We start from the raw sequence: 22,851 nt of genomic DNA, 5'->3' as shown, positions 1-22,851 counted from the left end.
AGGTGGGTACCTCTCTACAGCCATCACAAGCTTTGGCACACTGGCCACACATCCCAGGACCACCACCCAAGACTGCAATTCATATCCAAGTAGGTCAAAGCAAGAGTGATTACCCTCTGAATGGTTGCTTGGTCCCCCTATGACCTTCAGGCCAGGAGCTCAAGAGGTAGCCACAGGGCAGCACTTGCAGCCGCCATGCCTCCACCACCTGTCACCTTGGGGGCAGGGGCTGGACCACGCTCTTTCCTCACCCAGTTCCAACAGAGTTCCCTACTGACCTTTTATTTTCTCTTTGGTTTCTATGGATTGAAAAGTATGGAAACTGCCACAGCTACTGGTGATTCACTCTCCTAAAATCTGCTCTGGCCGGTCTGTGCTGCTGGTCAGGGCCGCCCTGGGTCTGGGACTGAGGCTCATAAGGGACTGTGCTCAGCTCCCAGCCTGGTGCAATAGATCCTTCCTGTTGGCCTGCCAGGCTGCCTTTTAGTGGGGAATTTGTTTCTCTCTGTAACTTTGTGAATTCTGTAGCTCTAAAATTTGTTTAGAGTCATTTTTTCATTTTGGAGGTGGTTTGACTGAGAGCTCAGCAAGTTCCTGCTTTTACTCCACCATCTTGGCTCTGCCCCACCATGATTTCTTTTTTTTTTTTTAAAGTAATTGGGGTTAAGTAACTTGCTCAAGGTTACATGGCCAGGTGTTTCTGGGTAGGTGCTAAGTGTCTGAGCCTGGATTCGATCCCCAGGACATTCTGACACTGGGGCTGGTGCTCTACTTGCTGTGCTACCTGTCCACCCCCCAACCATGATTTATTGATGAAGAAATAATTTCTACCATTGGTGACCAGCAACTACTCTTCATCTTAAGAGACTCAGAATTGCCTAGTGAATTGCCCAATCAGGTAGCCAGTATATATTACAGGTAGAACTTGAACCCAGGTGTTCCTGACTTAAGACCAGTCCTTCATTTATTATAATACACATCTTCTCATCCAGCAGCACTTTTGGGAAGTCACAAAAAAAAAAAAAAGCAAAGTAGGTGTCCATTGCTTGGAGGAATGACTTAACAAATTATGATATAAGAATTTTGTCAGACGACAGGGAAAAATGAGAAATTCAAAGAAACATGGGAAAACTTGTATGAACTGTATGAGGAATCAGGTAGGCAACATGCACAAATACTGCAATAGTATAAGTGCAAACTCCACCCCACCAAAATATTGGGCAGTTGTAATGACTCCTTCTTTTGGTAGCTGGGTGGGGAACTGTGGGCACAGACTATTACATTCAGTCACTATTTTTTCTTGGTTACCAGGGAGGGCATATCTGGAAATCACTGGCACAAAAACAAAAGAAATTAATAAAAAGTTAAAGGAAAAGACAATTTGGGTGTGGAATACCTTCGAGATCACGGGGCTAGGCAAGCTTAAAGACTAAAAACGTGAGAGGTTTGCAATCATTCTCATTTAAATTTAAAAAGCAGTGAAAAAAGAAAGCTCTTGGGTAGGGCTTTTTTGATTGGGCAGGGGATCATTTCCAAAGAGGAGCTAATTCCTTGTTGACCAGAAGTTTCCTAGAGCATTAGCTCTTCCTTGGAAGCAATCCAAGAGGGTTCTGGCCTTAACCATGGGTTTTCTCCTTTCACTGCTTCTAAACTTTACTGTTCAAGTGCAGGATCTTGAATTTAGGACAAAGAAAAAATAAGCATGACTTCACAGCAGACAGTAAATTTGAGGAATTCATGACTTCTAGGAGGAAATGGGGGTCAAAATGTAGATTCAGGAAGGATCTGGATAAATATAGATGATTAGTTCCTGAGAGTTTAGTAAGAGAATCTAGAAATGTTTGAGGGTATGTCTCTGGCCCCCTGCCACCATGCTTTCACCAAATATCTTTTAGTGAACAGTGTCAGAGACAGAATACTGGCCTGGATGGGCAAACTCAGTAAATATTGTGTTCTATGTACAAGACGCTGGGGATACAAAGGTTAAAAAGAAAAAAAACACCAAAGAAACCTTATTTACGAGGAGTTTATAGTCTATTGATTTTCCTTAAAACCCCATTTCTTCATGTTATTTATCTATAGAAAGTGGTTTCAAGAGGGACTTGAAGAATTCACATGGACTCTTTCCTTTTGGAAGAAAAAAAAGTCAGTGTCTCTAAGAGGTTTCTAGAAAGAACTGAGCAATGAGACATCACCCTCAGATTCCTGGAAAGTAGGTAATTTCTACTATAAAACACATTTAAAAATTAGTTTTGGGTACTAAAGCCTGGGGGAAGCAATATATGACTACATATTTTCATGTCAAACAAAAGTTGTCCCACTCATTCTATATGAACTTTGATGGGGGAACTCAAGAACTGTGTTAATAGTTTACATAGCTCAGTGAGCAAAGCTTCTGACACTGATTAAGCATTCAAGTTCCTTTTTCCTCTGTGATCATTTTCCTCCTCTCCCAACCTCCATCTGTCATTCTGTGATTTACCAATTTTATAATACAAAGAGCCCAGTGTATTATTTCTTAAGCAGGACTACTGTAGATAGGCCAATTTTACTTGATATTGAGAGAAATGATTAATAACCAATGATTTGGGGGGATCCAGAATTCCCCCCTTTTTCCTAAAGTCCTGATTTCAAAAGTTCAGTCTCTTGAAGGACATTACTGATAATGAGAATGGACTAACTTTCTTAACACTCTTGTTCAAACCCCACACTCAGTGGGGAAGCCATTGTGCTGTGCTCAGTTTCAGGTGGGGATAAATTGTTTGAATAGATTGCCCAAGGCTGGTAGTAACTTGGAAGTAAATGACATACTCAAAGTTCATTTGAAGAGCGTCAGCCCCTCGCTGTAATATGCATTCTCTCATTAACTATTAATCAATCAGAATTGATTGCCACCCTTGTGAACACCCTTCTTCCAATGGGCATATAAACAGTAAGCCCCCGGGGCACTGTCATCTTTGGTATAAGAGAGATATAGCCAAATGACCATCCTTTTATTAAAATGGTGGCATCATTAATAAAATGATTAAATTACTCAGAAATTATGTCTTTTAATCCTTTTACTATGACACAATATAAAGAAAATCATGAACATAATTAGTGTTGTCTAAAAGTAGAATAGGTTGCCTCCATAAGGTAGTAAATTACCCCCTCATTGAAAGTTTTCATGTAGCTGCTGGAAGTTCAGTTATCAAGTATGTTGTAAGAAGAGACTCAGGTTCGCTGAATGATCTCTGAGGTTCCTTCTAACACTGAGATTCTGTATGTAAGAACAGGACAATAAAAGAGGAAGCCAGGGCAGGAAAAATAACATTAAATGAGCTTTAAAATGCCTGGCCAAGGTATCCTTATATTTGGAAAGATTCAAGATTGTATTATTAGTTTAATGTTATAATGGAGGGATCATTAGAAATCTCTCAGGTGTCCAACAATGGATATTGCACAAGAAACTCACTCTCTGGGAATGATGTCCTTTCCTGAAACAGATTTAAAATAAGCCAACAAATAACCACAATTGCCACCACTATCAATCTTATCCCCCTCCCTCTCCAAAAAAAGAAATGAACTGGGCTTGTCCTGATAACACCACCAAAGTGATTTATTTGGAAAGTTTGCAAGCAATTCAAGCAAGAAATTTAAAGGAGCAGGGATGTTTCAGGAGATAAAGCCATCACATGTGGTGATTAAACAGAAGTGAAATGTCTCAAAGGCTACATGTTGGAGGCAATGATTAAAGCAGGCAGACTAGAAGACAGACTTAGCTGTGGTCAGGGATTACAGAGAAGTAGTACAGATTTGGTATCTGGACATTGGAGGATTTTTTAAAAATGGTTTTGAATTTTGAGCAGTCATAGATTTGGGACTACATAAGAAGCAATACAAAGGACCAGATATTAACTATTGAAATAAAGCAGCAGAGGCTTTATTAAAAGCAGACTTTGCAGATATGTTTTAAACAGGATTTCCTGAGCTATATAGGTCTTTTTGTTTTTTATCCAAGCAGAAACAACTTGTAGGACAGAGATTCTCTATAGCTTCAGAGGATTTCAGTATAGTCTTTTCTCAAAGAGGGGCACAGGACAGATGACACCTCCATTCAAGTTTCTCCCTATTCTGTGACTTGGTAGAATTGTTTGACATTTAAACACAATTTCAACTTTCAGTCTTGTCTTCTTCAATAAAATTATAGGAAGCATTATATAAATTAACCCATTCCCACTCTGAAAAACAGAGGCTTGGTTTACAATAATATTTTCTAAGGGCTTTACACTTTTTTTTTAATGACCAAAACAAGATAGATGCTTGGATTTTGTTCATTGGTTCTATTTAGTTTACGGCAGCCCAGATTGTTTTTCACTGGAGAAAACAAATCCCACTTGCCAGAGTTTGTTGAATCACTTAAAGGACAGTTACCTCCTAACCAGATGTGGGCTGAAGGTGTTTGCAGGAGCCTGGGCCAAAACTCTGCTGCAGCTCAGGGTTGGCCATGAGCAAAGGGCAGCCAAACATCTCCTGGGAGGCATATGTCATATACACAAAGCCATCTTCATCCTTGTAATCTCTGTAGATCTCTGCCATGGTCACACTCATGCTTGCTAAACTCTTGTTGTTCACCAGGAGGTAGAAGGCTTCAGTGGTTGTTAGAACCATGCGACTCCTAAGACAGAAAGGGAGGATGGAATCAGCTTCAGAATATAGAAGGCTATAGGTCTAAGAAGGAAGAAAATATTCATTTATTACTATGTGACAGGCACTATACTAAGTGCTTTACAAATATCTCATTTGACCCTCGCAATGATCCTGGAAGGTCAGTGCTATAATTATCATCTCAATTTTACAGTTGAGGAAACTGAGGCAAGTAGAGGTTAAATGACGGACTTGTGCATACAGCTTATGTCTGAGGCCAGATTTGAACTTGCACCTTCTGGACTCCAAGCCCAGTACTCTTATCTTAGGTCCAAGGTTGGCATTACTAAGTTCTGAGCTCTCGGTGGACCACCAGAAATACCTCATAAAATTATTTAGTACTGAATGGGTCTTTAGAGATTCTTTAATTCAGTTCCCTAATTTTATGAATAAAAGTCATTAAGAGCTAGAGAAGGCAGCCTGGTGTAGTGGAGGGAGAATAAACTGCAGTATTTTGAAGACCAGTGTTCAAGTTTCTTCTACTGGCTGAGTGACCTTGGGACAAGGAATTTGGCTTGTATTTAATTTCTTGTTGCTTCAGGCAGTTCTCTAGGCCTACATTGCACAGTAGGCATGATCTGCCTTGGGAGAGGAAGTTTCCTTCATAAGGAATTTCTGACACCAATGAAATCATAGATCTGGTTAAAAAATAAACAACCACCACCACCATACCAAAAAACATTTATATACTCTTTGAGATTTTGTGGAGTGCCAGTCATGCTCTGGATTAATTTTCACAATAATACTGTGAGGTAAGTATCATTATTAGGCAGCTAGGTGACACAGTGGATAGAATGCCAAGACTGGAATCAGGAAGACTGGAGTTCAAATCTAGCACCAGACATGTATTAGCTGTGTGACCCTGGGCAAGTCATTTAAGCTTGTTTGCCTCAATTCCACATCTATAAAATAAGCTGGAGAAGGAAATGGCAAACCACTCCAGCATCTTTGCCAAGAAAACCCCAAATAAGGTAACAAAGAAAATGATTGAATACCATGCACACATGTTTTTATTATTCCTGTTTTAATGGTAATAGCTAACATTTAATAGAATACCTTAAGGATTGCAAACACTTTGCATATATGATCTCTTTTGATTCTCACAACAACTTTGGAAGGTACATGCTATTATTATCCCCATTTTGAAGACAAGGAAACTGAGGCTAAGAGAGATTAAGGGTTACACAGCTAAGTAAGTGTCTGAGACAGGATTTGAACTCGGGTCTTCCTGATGAGAAGTCTAGAGACCTTTCTGCTTCACAACCTCAATGCCTTATTTCACTAAGAAGGAAGCTGAAGTTCCTTGTCCTTGGTCATATAACTCAGAAGTTTTAGAGGATGGACTCAAACCCATCTTCCTGACTTCAAGTTAAGCTCTCTTTTGACTATACCATGGGAGAAACTGAGACCCAGCAAAGTGTGTGTGTGGGGTGTATAGCTGTGAACCCATATATTCTGACTCCAAAGTAGAGCTTTTTATGTACACTGTGAGAGAGGAGTAGCCCCTCCTATTTTAAAGAGGGCTGATTGAGCATTAACAGTACCCATGTTTTCTCTTACTTGACCCATTGAGGATACAACCCAAACTAATTCTGCTCAACAAGTACTTGAAAATCTATACAACTATTTCTTAAAATACTACCATATATTTATATAGCATTTTTATCTTTTCACATCTATTATTTCCTTTGGGACTCAACAATCTTGTAAGGTACATAGCGGCAAATATTGATACCTTATAACACCAATGAGGAAAACTTGGGACTTGGGAAATCTTCTGTCTATAGGCATCTAGGTGGCACATTGGATAGAGCACTGGGCATGGCCATGACCAAATCCAGCCTCAGGCACTTCCTGTGACACTGGGCAAGTCTGCTCTCTGTCTGCTTCATTTTCATCACTTATAAAGTAGGGATGAAAATAACACCTACCTCCCAGGGTTGTTGGAAAGATGAAATGAGATAATATTTGTAGACTGTTTAGCACAGTGCCTGGCACATAGTGAATTCCCCTTCTTTCCTATTGTCACACAGCCAATTAGTGGCAGAGAGGGGACTAGAACCCTGGGTTCCTAATTTGCAAACCCCAACCTCTTTTCTCCAGATTACACTGGGGCCTTTGTGTAATGTTCCTGAAAAATATTTGAATTTTTTTCACATCATGTTTATTCCCAAACGTATTATTCTCCCTTCCTTCCCTAGCATGTCATCTATCCTTTGTTACTAAGGAAAAATAAAAAAACTACAACAAACCAAAGTTCAACAAAACTAACCAACAGATCAACCTGATTATGACATTTAAACAATAGTGAATGCAAAGTAGGATAATTTCTTTCTCATCTCTTTTTCCAGGGTAAAGCTTGGTCATTAAAATTTCTATCCAGTTCCTTTGAAAATCGGCCATGGCCACTATAAGGCTGCCTACGCTGTGGTTAAGATGCCTCTGATTATGTGACCCTGGGTAAGTTACATAACCTCTTAGGACTTTAGGCAGATTTCCAAAACTCAATTTCAGTACTCAGAGCTGCATGGTAGAGGAAATTTCCTTATAGCAAATGAAATCACAAGTACAGTCCCTATCTTTAGGTTCACTATTATCTGGGAAAGATACACAAGGCCATTTTCTAGTCAATTGAGAAAGAAAATAGAGATAACAGACTACTAAGAAATGTTAAATAAACAAGCCAGTTTTGCTATGAACTTAAAAGTCCTCAATTTAACCAACAAGTTTCAGCTCTATCCCACCACCAAATATTTCTGTCAGAATTATTAAAGCAGAACAACTATGTTTTTAGTTTCCTTCTAATTGTTTCTGCCCAAATTCCAGGGGAGGTGCTGAAAGGGAACTGATGGCTTAAGTACATTCAAGGAATTGGGGAAACTGGGCACCTGCACAAGCACATAAGAACCACCAGTGCTTAGCTCAACCTATAGCCTTAACCCTACATTTAAAACAAACCACTATTCTTTTTCTATTAAACACTCCAGTATCATTTGGGAGAAGTCACTGTTGGAATTTGAACTGGTAGCTGGTGATTACAAATTCTAATTCTGTCACAGCATGGTGGCAATCACCTGTAATTTCTGCCATAGAGAGACTGAGGCTGGTTAATCAAGAATTCTGAGCTGCAACAGGGCTGAAGGGAAAAGGAAAGGAATAAAAGTTCATACAGTGCCTGCTATGTGCCAGGCACTGTGCCAACTTCTTTAAAAGCATCTCATTTGATCCTCACAGAAACCCTGTGACCCATTTTACATTTGAGGAAAGAGAGGCAAATAGAAGTTAAGTAACTATCCCAAAGCCTCACCTACTCAGTGTCTGAGACTAGATTTGAACTCAGGGTTTCCTGACTTCATGCCCAGTGCTCTGTCCACTGTACCACCTGGCTGCCTTTAATGCCAATGGGTGTTCACACCAAGTATGGTGCAAAGAGAACAATCACCATAATAATAGTACCTAGCATTTTTATAGCACTTTAAGGTTTGTGAAGCTCTTTATACATATCTCATAACATCTTCACAACAACCCTGGGAGCCAGGTGTTATTATTATTATCCCCATTTTACAGATGAGGAAACTGTGGTGAAGTGTTTTACCCAGGGTCACACAGCTAGCAAGTGTCTGAGGCAGGATTGAACTCAAGTATTTCTGACTCCAGCTCTAGTACCCTTTTCTAGGACAGAGGGCCAACGGGCTGCCTGAGGAACAGTGATCCACCTAGGTAGGAAAAACATGGCAGGTCAAAATTTCACTGCCAATTAACACTAGGTCAGTCCATGATTGGCCACTGTAATTCCCGTCTGCGTGAGATAGGGAGACCTAGTGTCAAAAAAACCCCAGCTAATTATTCACTCTCTGCCTACTCCCAATCACAAAGGGATAACTCCAGCACAGTAACTTCCATGACAGGAATAGAGAAAAATACAGTATGGAGGACTGTACTAAGGAAAAAAAAACAACTTGTCAATGACTGCTGCCTCCTTCCAAAAATAAGAGGAGAGATGTTCTTCCTTTCTTACTTTTCTTTTTTTTTTTAAATTTATTTACTATTAGTTCACAACATTCAGTTCCACAAGTTTTTGAGTTCCAAATTTTCTCCATCCCCATCTCTCCTCCTCCCTCTTCTTAATTTTCTTGACCTGGTTTATGGTATATTCCCATTTAAAATGTCTTGTTTTGTTATGAATCGAACCATCACTGGCTCACATAAGCAGCTCAATCTACCAAGTACAAGGAAGAGGACTGTGTAAGAAACTGTCATCACATTCTGCCTTACGTTTCACTTATGCATGTACACATGGTCCTGTTACTCCTTGGTAAACTCTTTGGCACAGACTACCATGGTGTCATCCTGGTAGCACCAGCTGCTTGGTTGAGTGCCTCCAACATAACAGATGCTTAAGCAATGATCACTGAATGAGATGTTGGGAGAAAACTGCTTATTTAAGTTACAAAACTCCCCCAGGAAAGTCCCCAGTTTACTTTTTTTGTGTATGTGGAGAATCATACAGTAAACCATATTTACTTAGCTCCTAGACATCTATTTTTAGCTTCAAGTACTTTTTATTGAATTCATATGTTGGTGATGATGTGGTTAGCATAATGCCTTCCACACAGTAGATGCTTCATAAATATTTACTGATTAATGGATAGCCAAGGCAGCTTGGGTCATTGGAATAGGCACTGTCTCTCAAGTCTGAGGAGCTGGTTTCAAAACCCAACTCTGATGCTCACTCTGTGTATGGTTTCAGACAAACCATCTGGCCTCCATGGGCCTCAAGTTTCCTCATCTGTAAACTGTGGGCATTGGACTAAATGGTCTCCTAGTTCCATTCCAGTTAGAGCTCTATGATTCTATGTGCCAATTCCACCTCTTAATGCTTGGCTTCCAGAAGGCAATTCTCTTTTCTGTTCCTTCACTTCTATCCTATTTTGCTGGTGGACGAGGTAAGGGAAGAGGGTAATGGAATCCTCTGGGATATGGTGGAGGTAGCAGGTACTTTAAGGTGCTCTGGGTATACACACACATAAACACACATATACACACATATATACACATGTATGTATACACACATATAGAGAGAGGGAACAGTCACACTAAAGTACAGAGAGACACAGAAACGTAGAGAAAGACACAGACAAATGCTAGAGACACACAGTGAGATTATATATACATATATATATATATATATGTAGTCAGTGATGTGCAGAGAAAACAGAGAGACAAAAAGACACAGCGACATACAGATATACATACAAAGACACAGAGGGAGCCCCACAGAGGGAGACAGAGAGTACACAGTAAGTAGTTCTGAATTTTTAATACATAAAGTCAGAGTGACTTGAAACATTAGCCCTTTTTACACTAAGCTCTGGATAGCTTCCTTTAAAATTCTGGAATAAATTCCAAAAGGGAGAAAAAAGCCTTGTCAGGTGATCAAAAAAGAAGAAGAAGCACCTGTAACTTTAGGATAACCCTAGTAATGCTCGCTTTAAGTCAGTCAGGCTGAGGCTCTCCAAGCTAGGGTTCTGCAAGAGGTTAAGTACAAGTTCAACATTTCCTGGCCACCCTGAAGAGAAAGGGTGAATCACAGACAGACTCCCCCTCCCAGAGACCGTCCAAGAGAAGCACGAAAGCGGTCTTCTCCCTGACTCCTCCCACCCCTCCCGCACATACAGAGCGGCATCTCTACTTTTTCTACCTACCTAATGATAGTTAGAAACTGAGTCATGGTCAGCTCCTGGGGAACGAGGAATTTGGTTTTGTCCAGCGGGGGAAGGTATTTCTCCTTCTGATAACGTTCAACTATCACCTGTTAAAATGTTTAAACAGAAATTGAACCAAGGCCAGCTGCTCCCTTTCTGAGCGGAGCTGAATACAATCCCTTGCCTGAAACACTGAGTTCAGGTGGGAGTTAGTGGGATGGTGTATCCAGGGGCCCTGTGGTTGTTCCAGTGCTCAAGGCAGTACCATAACCCCACCCACCTTCTGCAACAGAGACCTGCTTACCGGTATCTTGCTTGGGAACTTTGCCCGGATCCCAGCAACTTCCTCTTTTCTGGTTGCTGTAAAAGTGCAAGTGGCACATGAAGAGTTAAACAAATGAAATGAGGTCTGAATTCATCCTTTCCCCCTCGTTCCCCACCTCTCTTGCCCTAGGAGGATCCCCTTAGTTGTACCTAAGCTTTTCCGTTGCTTGAAAGGTCGAATGGTTTGGCTTTTCTGCTGAGGTTGCATTTTATTCAACAGGTTTTCTGTGAGGATTGATTTAATGCAAATTTGAAAATTCCCCTCTAACTAAGGACTTTGCTATTTCTTTTTCTCCAGCTGCTTTCTAACTGTCTGCAAGAGCCTAATGAAGTACCTTATATAGTCCTGGGTGTGACATCATGCTTTCCCCCCTCCCCTTTTCCCCCCACCCCTCACAACCCAAACCCACAGCCTGTGAAGTAGAGGTCAGCCTCACAGATGGAAATGGAAAAGTGGGTCTGTTTTGTTAGTCAGAGAAAGTCCAAAGTTGCTTTGCTCATTATCAGAGAACATTTTCCCTTCGAAGCCTAAAGAAAGGAAGGCATCATTATACCAGCTATCTTCCTATCTACCCTATTCCATAAAATTCTTCAGAGGTGAAAACCCCTCTTTGGGTATTTCAATAACTATGTCTTCTTGAGTGGAATCCAAGATTGATTTGCCTTATATACTCAATTCTGATCTAGACTCAAGTGCTATAGCAAAGTTCTGCTTTGAGTTTGCTTTCTAATCTAGGTATGATTTTCCCCTGACAGAATCCTACTGAGGGATGGATTTCATAAGGAATGGAGGACAAGCATTATTCCCAAGATTCTCTATTTTATAGATGAAGGATCTGGGCTAGTTAGTACATTTTACCGCTTGAGAACCACCTTTGACTCCTCTCTTTCTTCAACATCTGCATCTAATCAGTTGCCAAACCCTATCCATTCTGTCTCTTACTCCAGGTCTTTCGCATTTCTCTTAATCTTATCATTTACAATGTTATACCAGCCTAGTTCTGTTCTTCATTACCTTACTGATGGGACTATTGCAATAATTTCCTAACTGATTTTACTGCCTCAATTTCCCCCCTCACTTTAAATATATAAATACATTACACTGATTATGTTATATAAACATATAAATACCCCACTGCCAAAGTTTTCCTCAAGTCATGTTACTCTTTACTCAAAAATCTTTAATAATTCTCTATTGCATTTTAAGATAATGTCTAAACTCCTTAGCTTGAAATTCATGTCATCCTCTAACCCACCTTCTTAGTCTTATGTTAGACTTCTCCTTTTAATTAACTTTATCCTTTAGCCAAACTGACTCTTTTGTCACTCTCTTACTAGATTCGGTACTTTCCCATCTCTTTTCTTATAGCATCCTTTGTGCTTTGAATTAACTCTTTTTTAACTTTTTAACAATTTCAGTTGAAATCGTTTACAACTATAAAGGTATAATTCAGGTGCCAACTCCCCATAAAGCTTTCCCTTCTTCTCTCTAGGTGAAAGTGATACCTCTCTTGTTTAATCTTTTATGCAATTTTTGAATATTTCTTATTTATACTTATCTATGTTTATTTGTGTTATACTAATGTTAGTAGGAAGTATTAGATATTTCTATACATATCCCTTCTCTCCTATTACACTACAACCATCTTTAGAGAAAAAAAATCATGTCTGATTCATCTTTGTATCATAAGTGACTAACTCAGTACTCTACAAATTTGTCCTTCAGTTGTTTCACTCATATCCTTCTTCGTGACCCCATTTGGGATTTTCTTGGCAGATACTGGAGTTATTAGCCATTTCCTTCTCCAACTTATTTTACAAATGAGGAAACTGAGGCAAATAGAGTTAAGTTACTTGCCCTGTGTCACACAACTAATCAGTCTCTGAGTCCAAATTTGAACTCAGATCTTTCTTATTCAAGGCCCAGCTCACTGTCCACTTAGTTACCCCTGCTCTACAAATAGTAGGCGTTTAATGCTTGTCAAATTGAATGGGAAACATTTATTGGGATAAAAACCCAGGACTTTATACTCTCAACCTTTTGTCCCTCTTTTTAGACCATGACTGGTGTCTCTACATTTATTGTGGTAAGAAACTTTGAATGAGTTACTTTTCCATCTCTATGTTTTTGCTTTTGATCCCCCCCCCAATATTTTTTTTCCCTTCACCTATTTAAATCTTCTTAACTGTCTTCCAAGTTCTTGAAATCCCACTTCATCCATGAAGCTTTTCCTGATTACTGCTGACTGCATAATGATTTCTCTTTCTTCTTAACTCCAATAGCAGTTGTCATATAAGGAAACTTTTTGAATACATATTTTATTTCCCCACCCAGATATGTTTGCAAATTTATCAATAAATATATTTTTTAAAGTAAGAAATGATAGTGCTCTGTATTCTACCACCATGGTGCCATGCATTTAATAGGCATTAGGTGCATCGGCAATTATCTGTTGACTGTCATGTTTGTGATTCCCACAGGGCAAGACTAGGTCTCGAAACAGCTCATTCCACTTTTGTAGCAATTTCTCTAATTAGGAGGCAATTTTGTTTACATAAAGACTAAATTTGCCTCTGCAATTTCTGCTCATTGCTTCTAGTTCTTCTGTCAGGGGCCAATATGAACAAACTGAATTCTTCTTCCTTCCAGTATCGTGTCTCCTCTCTTCCAAGCTATCTCCATTTTCTTTAATCAGTACTCATATGACAAGGAATCAAAATCCTTCATCATCCAGGCTACTGTCCTCTGGATTCTTTCCAGCTTACAATGTCCTTTATAAAATATAGCAATATATTAATAACTACTCATTAGGTACATCCATTCAACCAGATCTAAATCTACCTAACTCTACTACCACATGTCCTGCATCTTTACGTATTGTCCAAAAGAAAAGCCCAAAGCCAAAAATGCTTTGCTAAAAATACAGATTTAAAAAAGCTACATTATTCCTCTGATCAAACCAGTCTTGTCAATATATCTGTCATAAAGAAGAAGAGCTGTTTTCTCTAACTTGTTTTTTAAATGCATGTCCAACATTATTTGACTATAAGCAATTGAGCCATTCTCATGATATATTAGCACTCTTACCAACATATCCAGTCTTATATGATCACTACTTCCTTTTATAAATTCCCACTAATCATTCACTTAATAATTTTTCTAGAATTTTGCTAGGAATACAAACTAAGATTACTGGTCACAGTTTGCAGACTCCATTTCCACCCATCTTTCTGAAGATTGGCACTTTTTTTTTCCACCTTCATAATCTTCTACCTATTCACAAAAAGGAGAGTACTGTTTTTCATCTCTCTTCTTTGTGTTCAGGCTTAGCCAAAAGCATACAGTTTTGAATGGGGTGTGTGTTATATATTTTGCTGTTATCATTGTGCATATTGTTTTTCCTATTCCTACTTGCTTCATTTTGTATTAGTTCATGTAAGTCTTCTTATGCTTATCTGTACTCTTTATACACATTTCTTCCAGAAAAATAATTTTTTGTTACAGCCATTTCCTAGAATTTGTTTAGTACTTTTGTTCTAGTTCTTAGCACAAAAAGTACTACAACCAGTATTTTGGTGTATATGGAACCTGTCTTTCTGCCTCTGACCTCCTTGGGGTATATGCTTAGCATTTCTTCATTAGTCAAAGATCACTCAGTGCCTCAGCAAAAAGAGCTGCTCCTTCTGTCATGGACATAAGTTCACCTTGATTCAGAATCAAGGACCTAATGAAATTGTCTGTAGAAATCAAATTTTGAGGGACATTAGAAAAAGAAACAGGAGAAAGATGTCTGGATTTCAGTAGTGAAAGGACTCCAAGGCTGGACTGAGTTATCTGCCACAGAACTCTCTTTTCTTACTTCAGGAATCTTTCCAAGGGCTTTAACCCTGACTTTATAGAGAGGTCAGTCTGGGAATGGGATGATGTTTGTTGAAGTCTCCTCCTACAGCACATAGGGCATAAATAACAAGACTCAGATAAGACATGGTCCTAATCGTGCTAATGATATGATTAAGGAGAATTTTAATTGTTGCAGAAAAAAATGGATTAATTTCTTTTTCCTTCCTGGGTTTAACTCCAGTTATATCTAGAAAGAGTAATGGATTTTTTGGTCAATAGAGACATGGATTTAAATCCCACCTATGACACTAGCTATGTGACCATGGACAAGTCACTTCAGCTGAGTCTTAGTTATCCAATCTCTAAAAATAAATTAATAACCCCTTTAGTTACCTACTTCACTGAGTTATAGTGAGGATTGAAGGAGAGAAGATATATAAAGGGATTTGTAAATTTCAATTACTATATAAATGTCTATTTTTGCTCTTGTTATTATTATGTTATACCATTTGCCAGCAGAATTTCAGACCAATTAATTTAATTAAACACAGAAGCTATTTCTCTAGTGTCAGATTGCAGCAGGAGCCAATTATTGTTTCCATTTTAAAATCAACTCCTGATTAATGGTTATGGAAGCTTAAAGTCTGTTCAACTAGCCTCCATAAATACTTAAGTTGGCTCCTAGAATAGCAGCAATATCAAAAGTTTTATTTACTTCAAAACAAAATTCCTTGTAGCAGTTACCTGAAGTTTTTCTTATGGTCATTGTATCAAGGTTTAGTGTGCCCCAGTGCTCAGCTAGTTTGTATGCCTTCCTCCTTGACCATGCAGATGCCTTAGTGTTTACACAGACACAGTGTTACATAGTCACTGTTTTTATAAAATCAGATATTAAAACTGGCATGTACAAAATAGATAAAATTAGTCAAGTCAAAATGCATTTATTGCAAGTTTACTATGTTCCAGGCATTGATGTAAGGGCTGGATAAAACAAAGAAATGCAAAAAGATGGTCCTTATCCTCAGGAAGTTTATATGTTAGTGGGGGTGATAACCTATAAACAACTATATAGATACAAGAAAAATACAGAGAAAATGGAAGGCATTTTGATGGAGGAAGAAATCAGCATCTGAGAAACAACAAAGTCTTCCTGGAACAGGTGGAATCTGAGCTGAGTCTTGAAGGAAATTGGAACTAATTCTATATTCTAGGTGGGGAGACAATTAGTCAAAGGTATGGCATTGGTTAATGGAGTATGGTGTTCCAAGGGCTGCAAGTAGGCCAGTATTTCTGGCACTGAGGAGAGAAAACAGTGTAAGGAGGAAGACTGGAAATGTAGGAAAATGTGGGCAAATAAGTTCATGTATGACTCTAGAGGTTACAGGGAGGCATTAAGCTCACTGAGGGAGGATGGGGGGGGGGTGGTCATAGTCAGGCCTACCTTTTATAAAAATCACCTTGACAGCTGAGTGGAGGATGGATTAAAACAGGAAGACATTTGAGAAAGAGAGACTAGTTAGGGGATCATTACTCTCACGTCAGAAGAACTCTCCACTTATTTCCCTCATTAATAACACGCATAATGACACAAAGCTCCAGTATTGGGAATCAGTGTCAACTGAAAGTCAGGGAGGAATGAAGGATAAAAAGATTGAGGATAATCTAATCTGGGACTGGGTAGTTCTTTTTGAAATGACCTTACCTTGATTTATTGTTTCTGAATTTGCATATCCTTTCTTTTTTTTGTATTTACATTGTAGTAACCATTCAGAGAATCTTGTTGGAATTATGCTACATGCCATTTCTTAGCCATTAAATCAATTAACAACCCAGTTGATGTCTCTGAGCCTCATCTGAGAAATGGGTACCTACCTTTATGGTCTGAAAAAAATATTTTGTAAATCTTAAAAAGACATAAAAATGCAAGTAATGAATTATTATTAATAATATGAAATCATAAAACTGCAATATTAGAAATTAATTATTATTATACAGCAGTCAGATTGTTCTGTACTAAGAGTAGGATAGATGTTTTTAAGTCTGCATATAAAGAAACTTGAAGGATGCTCCAGAAGCTGCTGGACTGTGAGCTGAAAATAGGTTACCCCCACCCCCTCCCAATAGTGGCCTGCACATATATAGGACCCTGAGCAGCTGGTCCAGGCCATACCTTTGTGCCAAGGAGCCTATTAATGTAAGGCCCAGACTCACCTTGTCTGAAGGCATCTTTTTCATATGGAAGATGGAAACAAGAATAGGTTACTAAGCTCTGATCAAGAGAATTCCAAAGGACCCATGATGAAAAATGCTATCTACCTCCAGAGAGAGAACTAATGAACTCTTGACTGCAGATTGAAGCATACTTAAAAAAAAAAACTATTTTTCTTGTTTTATTTTACTTGTGTTTGCTTTTGCAACATGGCTAATATGGAAATATGTTTTGCATGACTTCACATGTATAATTGATATCAAATTGCTTGCTTTCTCAAAGAGGGGGGAGGAGTGGGAGGGAGAGAATTTGGAACTCAAAAATTTTTTTAAAAGGTTAAAATTTTTTACATGTAATTGGAAAATATTTAATGAAATAAATAATAATTTTAATTAAAATAATAACACTGTAGCATGGTTCTATAAGAATTATGGCATAGCTCAAAAGCCCAGAATGTACCAAGTTTGATGAGTTAGAATTCTATGGACAACAAAAATGATTTTAAAATTATTATTCTTATTATTCAGTTATGTTGGAAGACTTACAAAAAATCAAAGATAGGCTAAGATTATTGTTTGGGGTAGATGGAATAATGATACCCTGTCAGGAGATCTGGGTTTCCATGAACTACTAAGCCTACCTGGTCCAATCAAGTAAGCCAGCAGCAAGCATTTATCAAGCACCTTCATGGGCCAGGCACTGTGCTTGGCTCTGGGGATAGAAATAGTAGAAAAGTCCAATAATCCCTGGCCTGGAGGAGCTCACATTGCATCCCACTGGTAGAATGGGATTCCACAATCTGTTCTCTCTACTCTTGATCCTAAGCTGCTAAGCATATCTGGATGAAATTGAGCTTCAACCACTGTATGTTTATGGAGAATTATGGCATAATACCTACAAAGATGGCTTCATTGTCTAAAAGACCTGGGTTCGAGTACCATCTCTGATGCTTCTCAACACTCAGGGCAATTCTCCAAGACTATATATCGTAGAGCAGGTACTTATCTGCATTGATAGTTTCCAAATTAGTAATTCCCTACACCAATTAAATTATATATCTGCTCCAATAAATAAATATATTTATATTATTTGTTCTAACAAATAAAATAAATACAATATCTGGTCCCTCACTGTTGCTAGATAATGGTCTTATTCTATTTTTCTTGACTTCTTGTTCTATCTCAGTTCTATCTATTCCTCACAGCAACTGCTTCAGATGTTTCTCTCTCTTCAAAACCTCACTCCAGTCTCCTAACAGAAATTATTCAATTTCTCTCATCCATTCGTTAAAACTTCTTAGTGTCTTCATCCTTTCCCTCTCATTTTCTTCTTCCCTCAGAGAAATAGTCAGTCCCACACCTTATAAAAGCCAGTTCACAATTCCTTTTTTTCTATGTTTGGTCCTGTTTCCTACAAGACCTTGTTCTAGCAATGATCCCCTTTCCTCGTACATCTCTAATCTCTTCCTTTCTATTGTCTCCTTCCTTTTTTCCTGTAAACTTGCTTAGATCTCCCTCATCCTAAGAAGCTTTCCCTTGACACCTCTATTCTACCTAGCTAGCTCCCACCTCATCTCTCTTCTTACCTTCATGGCCATACTTCTTGAAAAGGTTATCTTAATGTCTATTTCCTCACTACCCATTCTTTCCTCAGTCACTTAAAATATGATTTTTATTCCATACTTTATTGAAACATTTCTCTCAGAGGTCAGTAATGACCTTCTTAGCAAATCTTATTGTTTATTAAAGTCCTCATCTTCCTAGGCTTTTCCATGGCATTTGATATGTACCATCTATTTCTGGATAATCTCTCTTTCCTTGGTTTCAAAGATACTATTACCTCCCCCCCCCAACCTCACCTTAAACTTATGATATTTTTTTAAAATTCCAATGTAAAACTTGTCCACAATTAATTGTATCTAAAAATCTATCAAGTAAGCCCAGCATTCAAGACCATTCCCATCTTTGTGTATTCTATTATCCAATGCTATGTATGCTTCCTAGCTTTTTGCTACCTGCACATCTGTAGGTCAATCTCACATTTATCTAAATCACTGATATATATGTTAAGCATCATGAGCTCATGATTGGCTACTTCACTAGAAACTTTCCTCTGATTTGACATGGTTCTCTTAATGACTACTCATTGGGTCTGGCTATTCAACTTATCTTACTGTACTATCATTTAGCTCATATTTCTTTATTTTGTCAGGAAGAATAGCAGGAAAGAATTCTTCCCCTACCCCAGATATTTAGTTAAAATCTAAAATGTAGTTGACAACTATGACATTCTCAAATCTACAGTTTAGTAATTGTTTCAGAAAAGAAAAAATGGTTCATCTGGTATAACTTGTTCTCAGTGAAGTCATGTTATAATTCTCTATGATCACTGCTTCCTTTTCTGGATGTTTGGCAACCATCCTTTTAACAATATATTCTAGAGGGTTTTAAAATTTTTTTTTCTGTAATCAGACAAGTTCACTGACTTGTGAAGACTTATTCTCCACCCTCCCTTTTTAAAAAAAAATCAGGATGATATTTTCCTTTCTGTAACCTTGAGGCAGGAGAAAACTCCCAACTTTTAATCTTTTAAAGGTCATTGACAAAAGTCCAGCGATCCTAATGCTTTTTTTTTTTCAGTACTTATAGATGTACTTTATCTGAACCTTATGATTTGAACTCTTTTTTTTAAGCAATCGGGGTTAAATAACTTGCTCAAGGTTACATGGCCAGGTGTATCTGGGTGGGTGCTAAGTGTCTGAGCCCGGGATTCGATCTCCAGGTCAATCCTGGCACTGGAGCCGGTGCTCTTACTCGCTGTGTTACCTAGCTGCCCCAATGACTTGAACTCTTTAAGCAAGGACAATTAGGTGCTCTCTTTTTGTCTCCTATTTCAAGCAATAAAAACCTCCAATGAGAGGGAAGAGGTGACCAAGAGTGAGTTGAGGAGGTGTTAAACATTTTACATGCATTATCTCATTTGATTCTAATGACAATCCTATGGTAAATATTAGAAATATTGTAATCCCATTTTATAGATAAGGAAACTGGGGCATTGTAAGGTTAGTGGCTTACCCATAGTCACAAAATTACTTAATATCAGAGGTGTGATTCCAACCCAGGTCTATCCTAATTCCAGGTCATTCTAGTGTTCTTTCTGCTACATGTAATCTTCATTTTCTCTCCAACAGTATAGCTAAAAACAAAAACAAAAACAAAACCTTTTTGTCCTTTGAATTTCTTGTCAACCTTAGGTCACACTGACCTTTAACTTTTCTAACACACTTCTTATAGGGGGCTATGCCAGGCTTTGTATCTTTCCTACATTTCTTGGCATCGTTTTTTTTTGTACATGATTTTTTTTTGAGGCAATCATGGTTAAGTGACTTTCCCAGGATCACACAGCTGGTAAGTGTCTGAGACTGAATTTGAACACAGTTTCTCCTGACTCCACGGTCAGTACTATATCTACTGCACCACCCAGCTGCTCTTGTATATGATTTTTTTTCCTGGTATATGATTTTAAAACTTTAAGTTGGTTAATGAGTTTTCTTCCACATCAACCTCTTTAGCTTTCTTCCTTTTTCTCTTTGTGGGAATTAATAACATTCACATCTTAAGAATTTTATTCTTATAATTCTATAAGCTTCCCAGGTCTTTTAGAGTCATTTGCCCTATAGAAATTTAGGCCATTGGAGTCTAGCTATCTGTTCTCTGAACTCCACTTCCCCAAATCTAGAGTGAATGTCAGACTATGACTGACTTTGCTTTCCTTTTTTATCACAAATCCTAAAATGGATTAGTCAGTCACTTTTCTCCTTTGTCCCCCAAGGTTTCCAGTTTCTTTTTCTTCTTCTTCAGTGAATTATTTCTTGCTTGTGAGAGTATTGTCCAGAAAAGCACTTCCCCTCATTTATTTTTTGAAGGATGAAATTATTGTTAAAGATGCAATCTTATTTATTAACTGTTCTGTTTTTGGCAAAGAAAGCTCCAGTAGATGTTGAGATCACCCACATCCCCATAACTCTATAATTATGCCTCTCTGCCAGGCTTATGATTTGTTCTCTGAAATCTGTGTTGTTTTTCTTCTTTCTGCCCAGGCTGTCTATGGGACATTTTAATAACCATATTGCTTCTGTTTTTGCCTCCATTGATTTTCACCCAAATGTTTTCTACTATTCCTTCCCACTTTGGTTACTAGATCACCTAAAATGAATTTATCTTAATGCACAAAGCTACTCTTCTCCTTGTACCCACTTTGACTTACCCTGTTATTTTAGGTTAAGGAAAACTTTTTTGGATTCATATTCCAGTTAGGTTTCTCATCCTAACAAGTCTCAGAGATGCCCTTGAGGTCCAATTTTCCTTCCTCCTTTCAGAGTTCTGGCATTTTTTTCTTGTTAACCTTAATTTGGGCATTTTTGTATAGACAAAAGACCATGGGTTTCATTGCTCAATCTTTTTTATGGCTTGTGTGTCCTATATCATTCTTCCTTCATTGTAATTATTCTCTGTAGTTTCTAACTTGATCAGGAAGCTTTCTCTTTTTTCCCTTTTCAATTTAAGGCCCTTTTGAATAGATTTGCAAGCTCTGATTAAATTTGCTAGATTAAAAGTTCTCTGAGGGCTTATGTCTTATTCAAACTTTCTGTCCTTTCCCCCTCAGTACCTATAAGTGCTTTGTGTAGAATAGATATTTAATGAATATTTGCTGAATGTTGAAATCTATCCAAGTATAAAAGCCAGCTCTCTTTATTTCCCCTTTTATTCCTTCCCCCAAGCCCCCAGTGAACAATATTCAATTAAAAGAAAAGCTATTAAGTGTCAGAGTATGGATAATTGCATTGTAAGTGGGTGTTTTTTTTTTTAACAGTGAAAATGATTTGTGGCTGTGCATCCCTTTGCCTCTAAGCTTGGGCTCTCTTTCTTTAGTGAGTCAAACTTGCAGGTGTTTGTGTATAATCCAAGAAGCAATGAAAAATGAGGCTGTGATTCCAGTGAGACATTTTACATTTCAGTGCTTACTAATCCCCTGGATGCAGGGTGAGACATTCCAGGGCTTACTAACCTCCTGGACAGCATCGACTGGGAAGCAAGGAGGAAAAAGTAGAATGAGCTGATGAAAAGGAGTTTGGAAGTTTGAAGGAAACCCACATGAAACTAGGAGCTGGGGGCAGGGGAACAGTGCCATTAAAAAAATAAAAACAAAAGCAACCTACAGGCTTCTTTTTCAAGGACTCTGAATTGATTTTTAACATTTGGTTCAGTTGCAAGCAGGGTCAGCCTGCCCCAGAGGGTAACAGGGCATCAACCTTGTGTTCAATGAGGTGCCTGTACTTTTTACACTTTGAGGGGTGGGAGGAAGGAGTCATAGTAGTTCTTCATGGCCTAACATAAGGATTTGGCCAGTCTGCTGAAGACTGCATGCAGAAACTTGGTACTAACAAATTTCCAGGAATAGTTATAGGGCATACACACACACACACAGACACACACACACACACAATGTAAGGAAATGAAGTCGTAGTAGTAGTAGTAAGTAATATTTATGTAGTGCTTACTATGTCCCAGGCACTGTGCTAAATGTTTTACAATTATTATTTTATTTGGTCCTCATGCCAACTTGGGAAAAGTGTTGAATTTGGAGTCAGAGTACCTGGATTTGAATTCAAACACATCCCTCTTCTGAATTCCCATTTTACTGTCGAGGACACCTTGTTCAGTTGTTTTTCAGTCATGTCCAATCTTCATGACCCCCATTTGGATTTTTCTTGGCAAATATTGGAGTGGTGTGCTATTTCCTTTCCAGCTCGTTTTGTAGATGAGGAAGTGGAGGTAAACGAGGTTGAATGACTTGCCCAGGGTTACACAGCTAGTAAGTGTCTGAAACCAGATTTGAACTCAGAAAGATGAGTCTTCCTGACTCCAGGCCCAGCACTCTATCCACTGTGCCACCCAGCGGCTCCGTCAGGGGTAACACCTTCCTTCTATTTACCCAGGTTCTCAATCTTGGTGTCATGCTAGACTCCTTTCTCTCACTTTCTCATATCAATTCAATTGCATAATATTTCTGTCTCTCCATTTACA

The 22,851-nt window shown here is 38.4% G+C and overlaps 1 protein-coding gene across 1 annotated transcript; it reads right to left on the bottom strand.

Annotated features, from left to right (window-relative positions):
• Positions 1–3,571: 3,571 nt before the first annotated feature.
• On the bottom strand, positions 3,572–11,045 carry MAP1LC3C (microtubule associated protein 1 light chain 3 gamma). Its single transcript, XM_069064458.1, has 4 exons — positions 10,866–11,045; positions 10,696–10,751; positions 10,392–10,498; positions 3,572–4,657 (listed from the first exon to the last, which is right to left on the bottom strand). Exons 1-4 carry the CDS (start codon positions 10,921–10,923, stop codon positions 4,417–4,419), a joined length of 462 nt encoding a protein of 153 aa, XP_068920559.1. The 5' UTR covers positions 10,924–11,045; the 3' UTR covers positions 3,572–4,416.
• Positions 11,046–22,851: the final 11,806 nt, after the last annotated feature.

The sequence above is a fragment of the Petaurus breviceps genome, unplaced genomic scaffold (genome assembly GCF_028583685.1).
Source record: "Petaurus breviceps papuanus isolate PSGF00001 unplaced genomic scaffold, PetGlider_PUasm1.0 90633, whole genome shotgun sequence".
NCBI lineage: Eukaryota > Metazoa > Chordata > Mammalia > Diprotodontia > Petauridae > Petaurus > Petaurus breviceps.
This window is presented reverse-complemented; position numbering and strand designations above follow the sequence as displayed.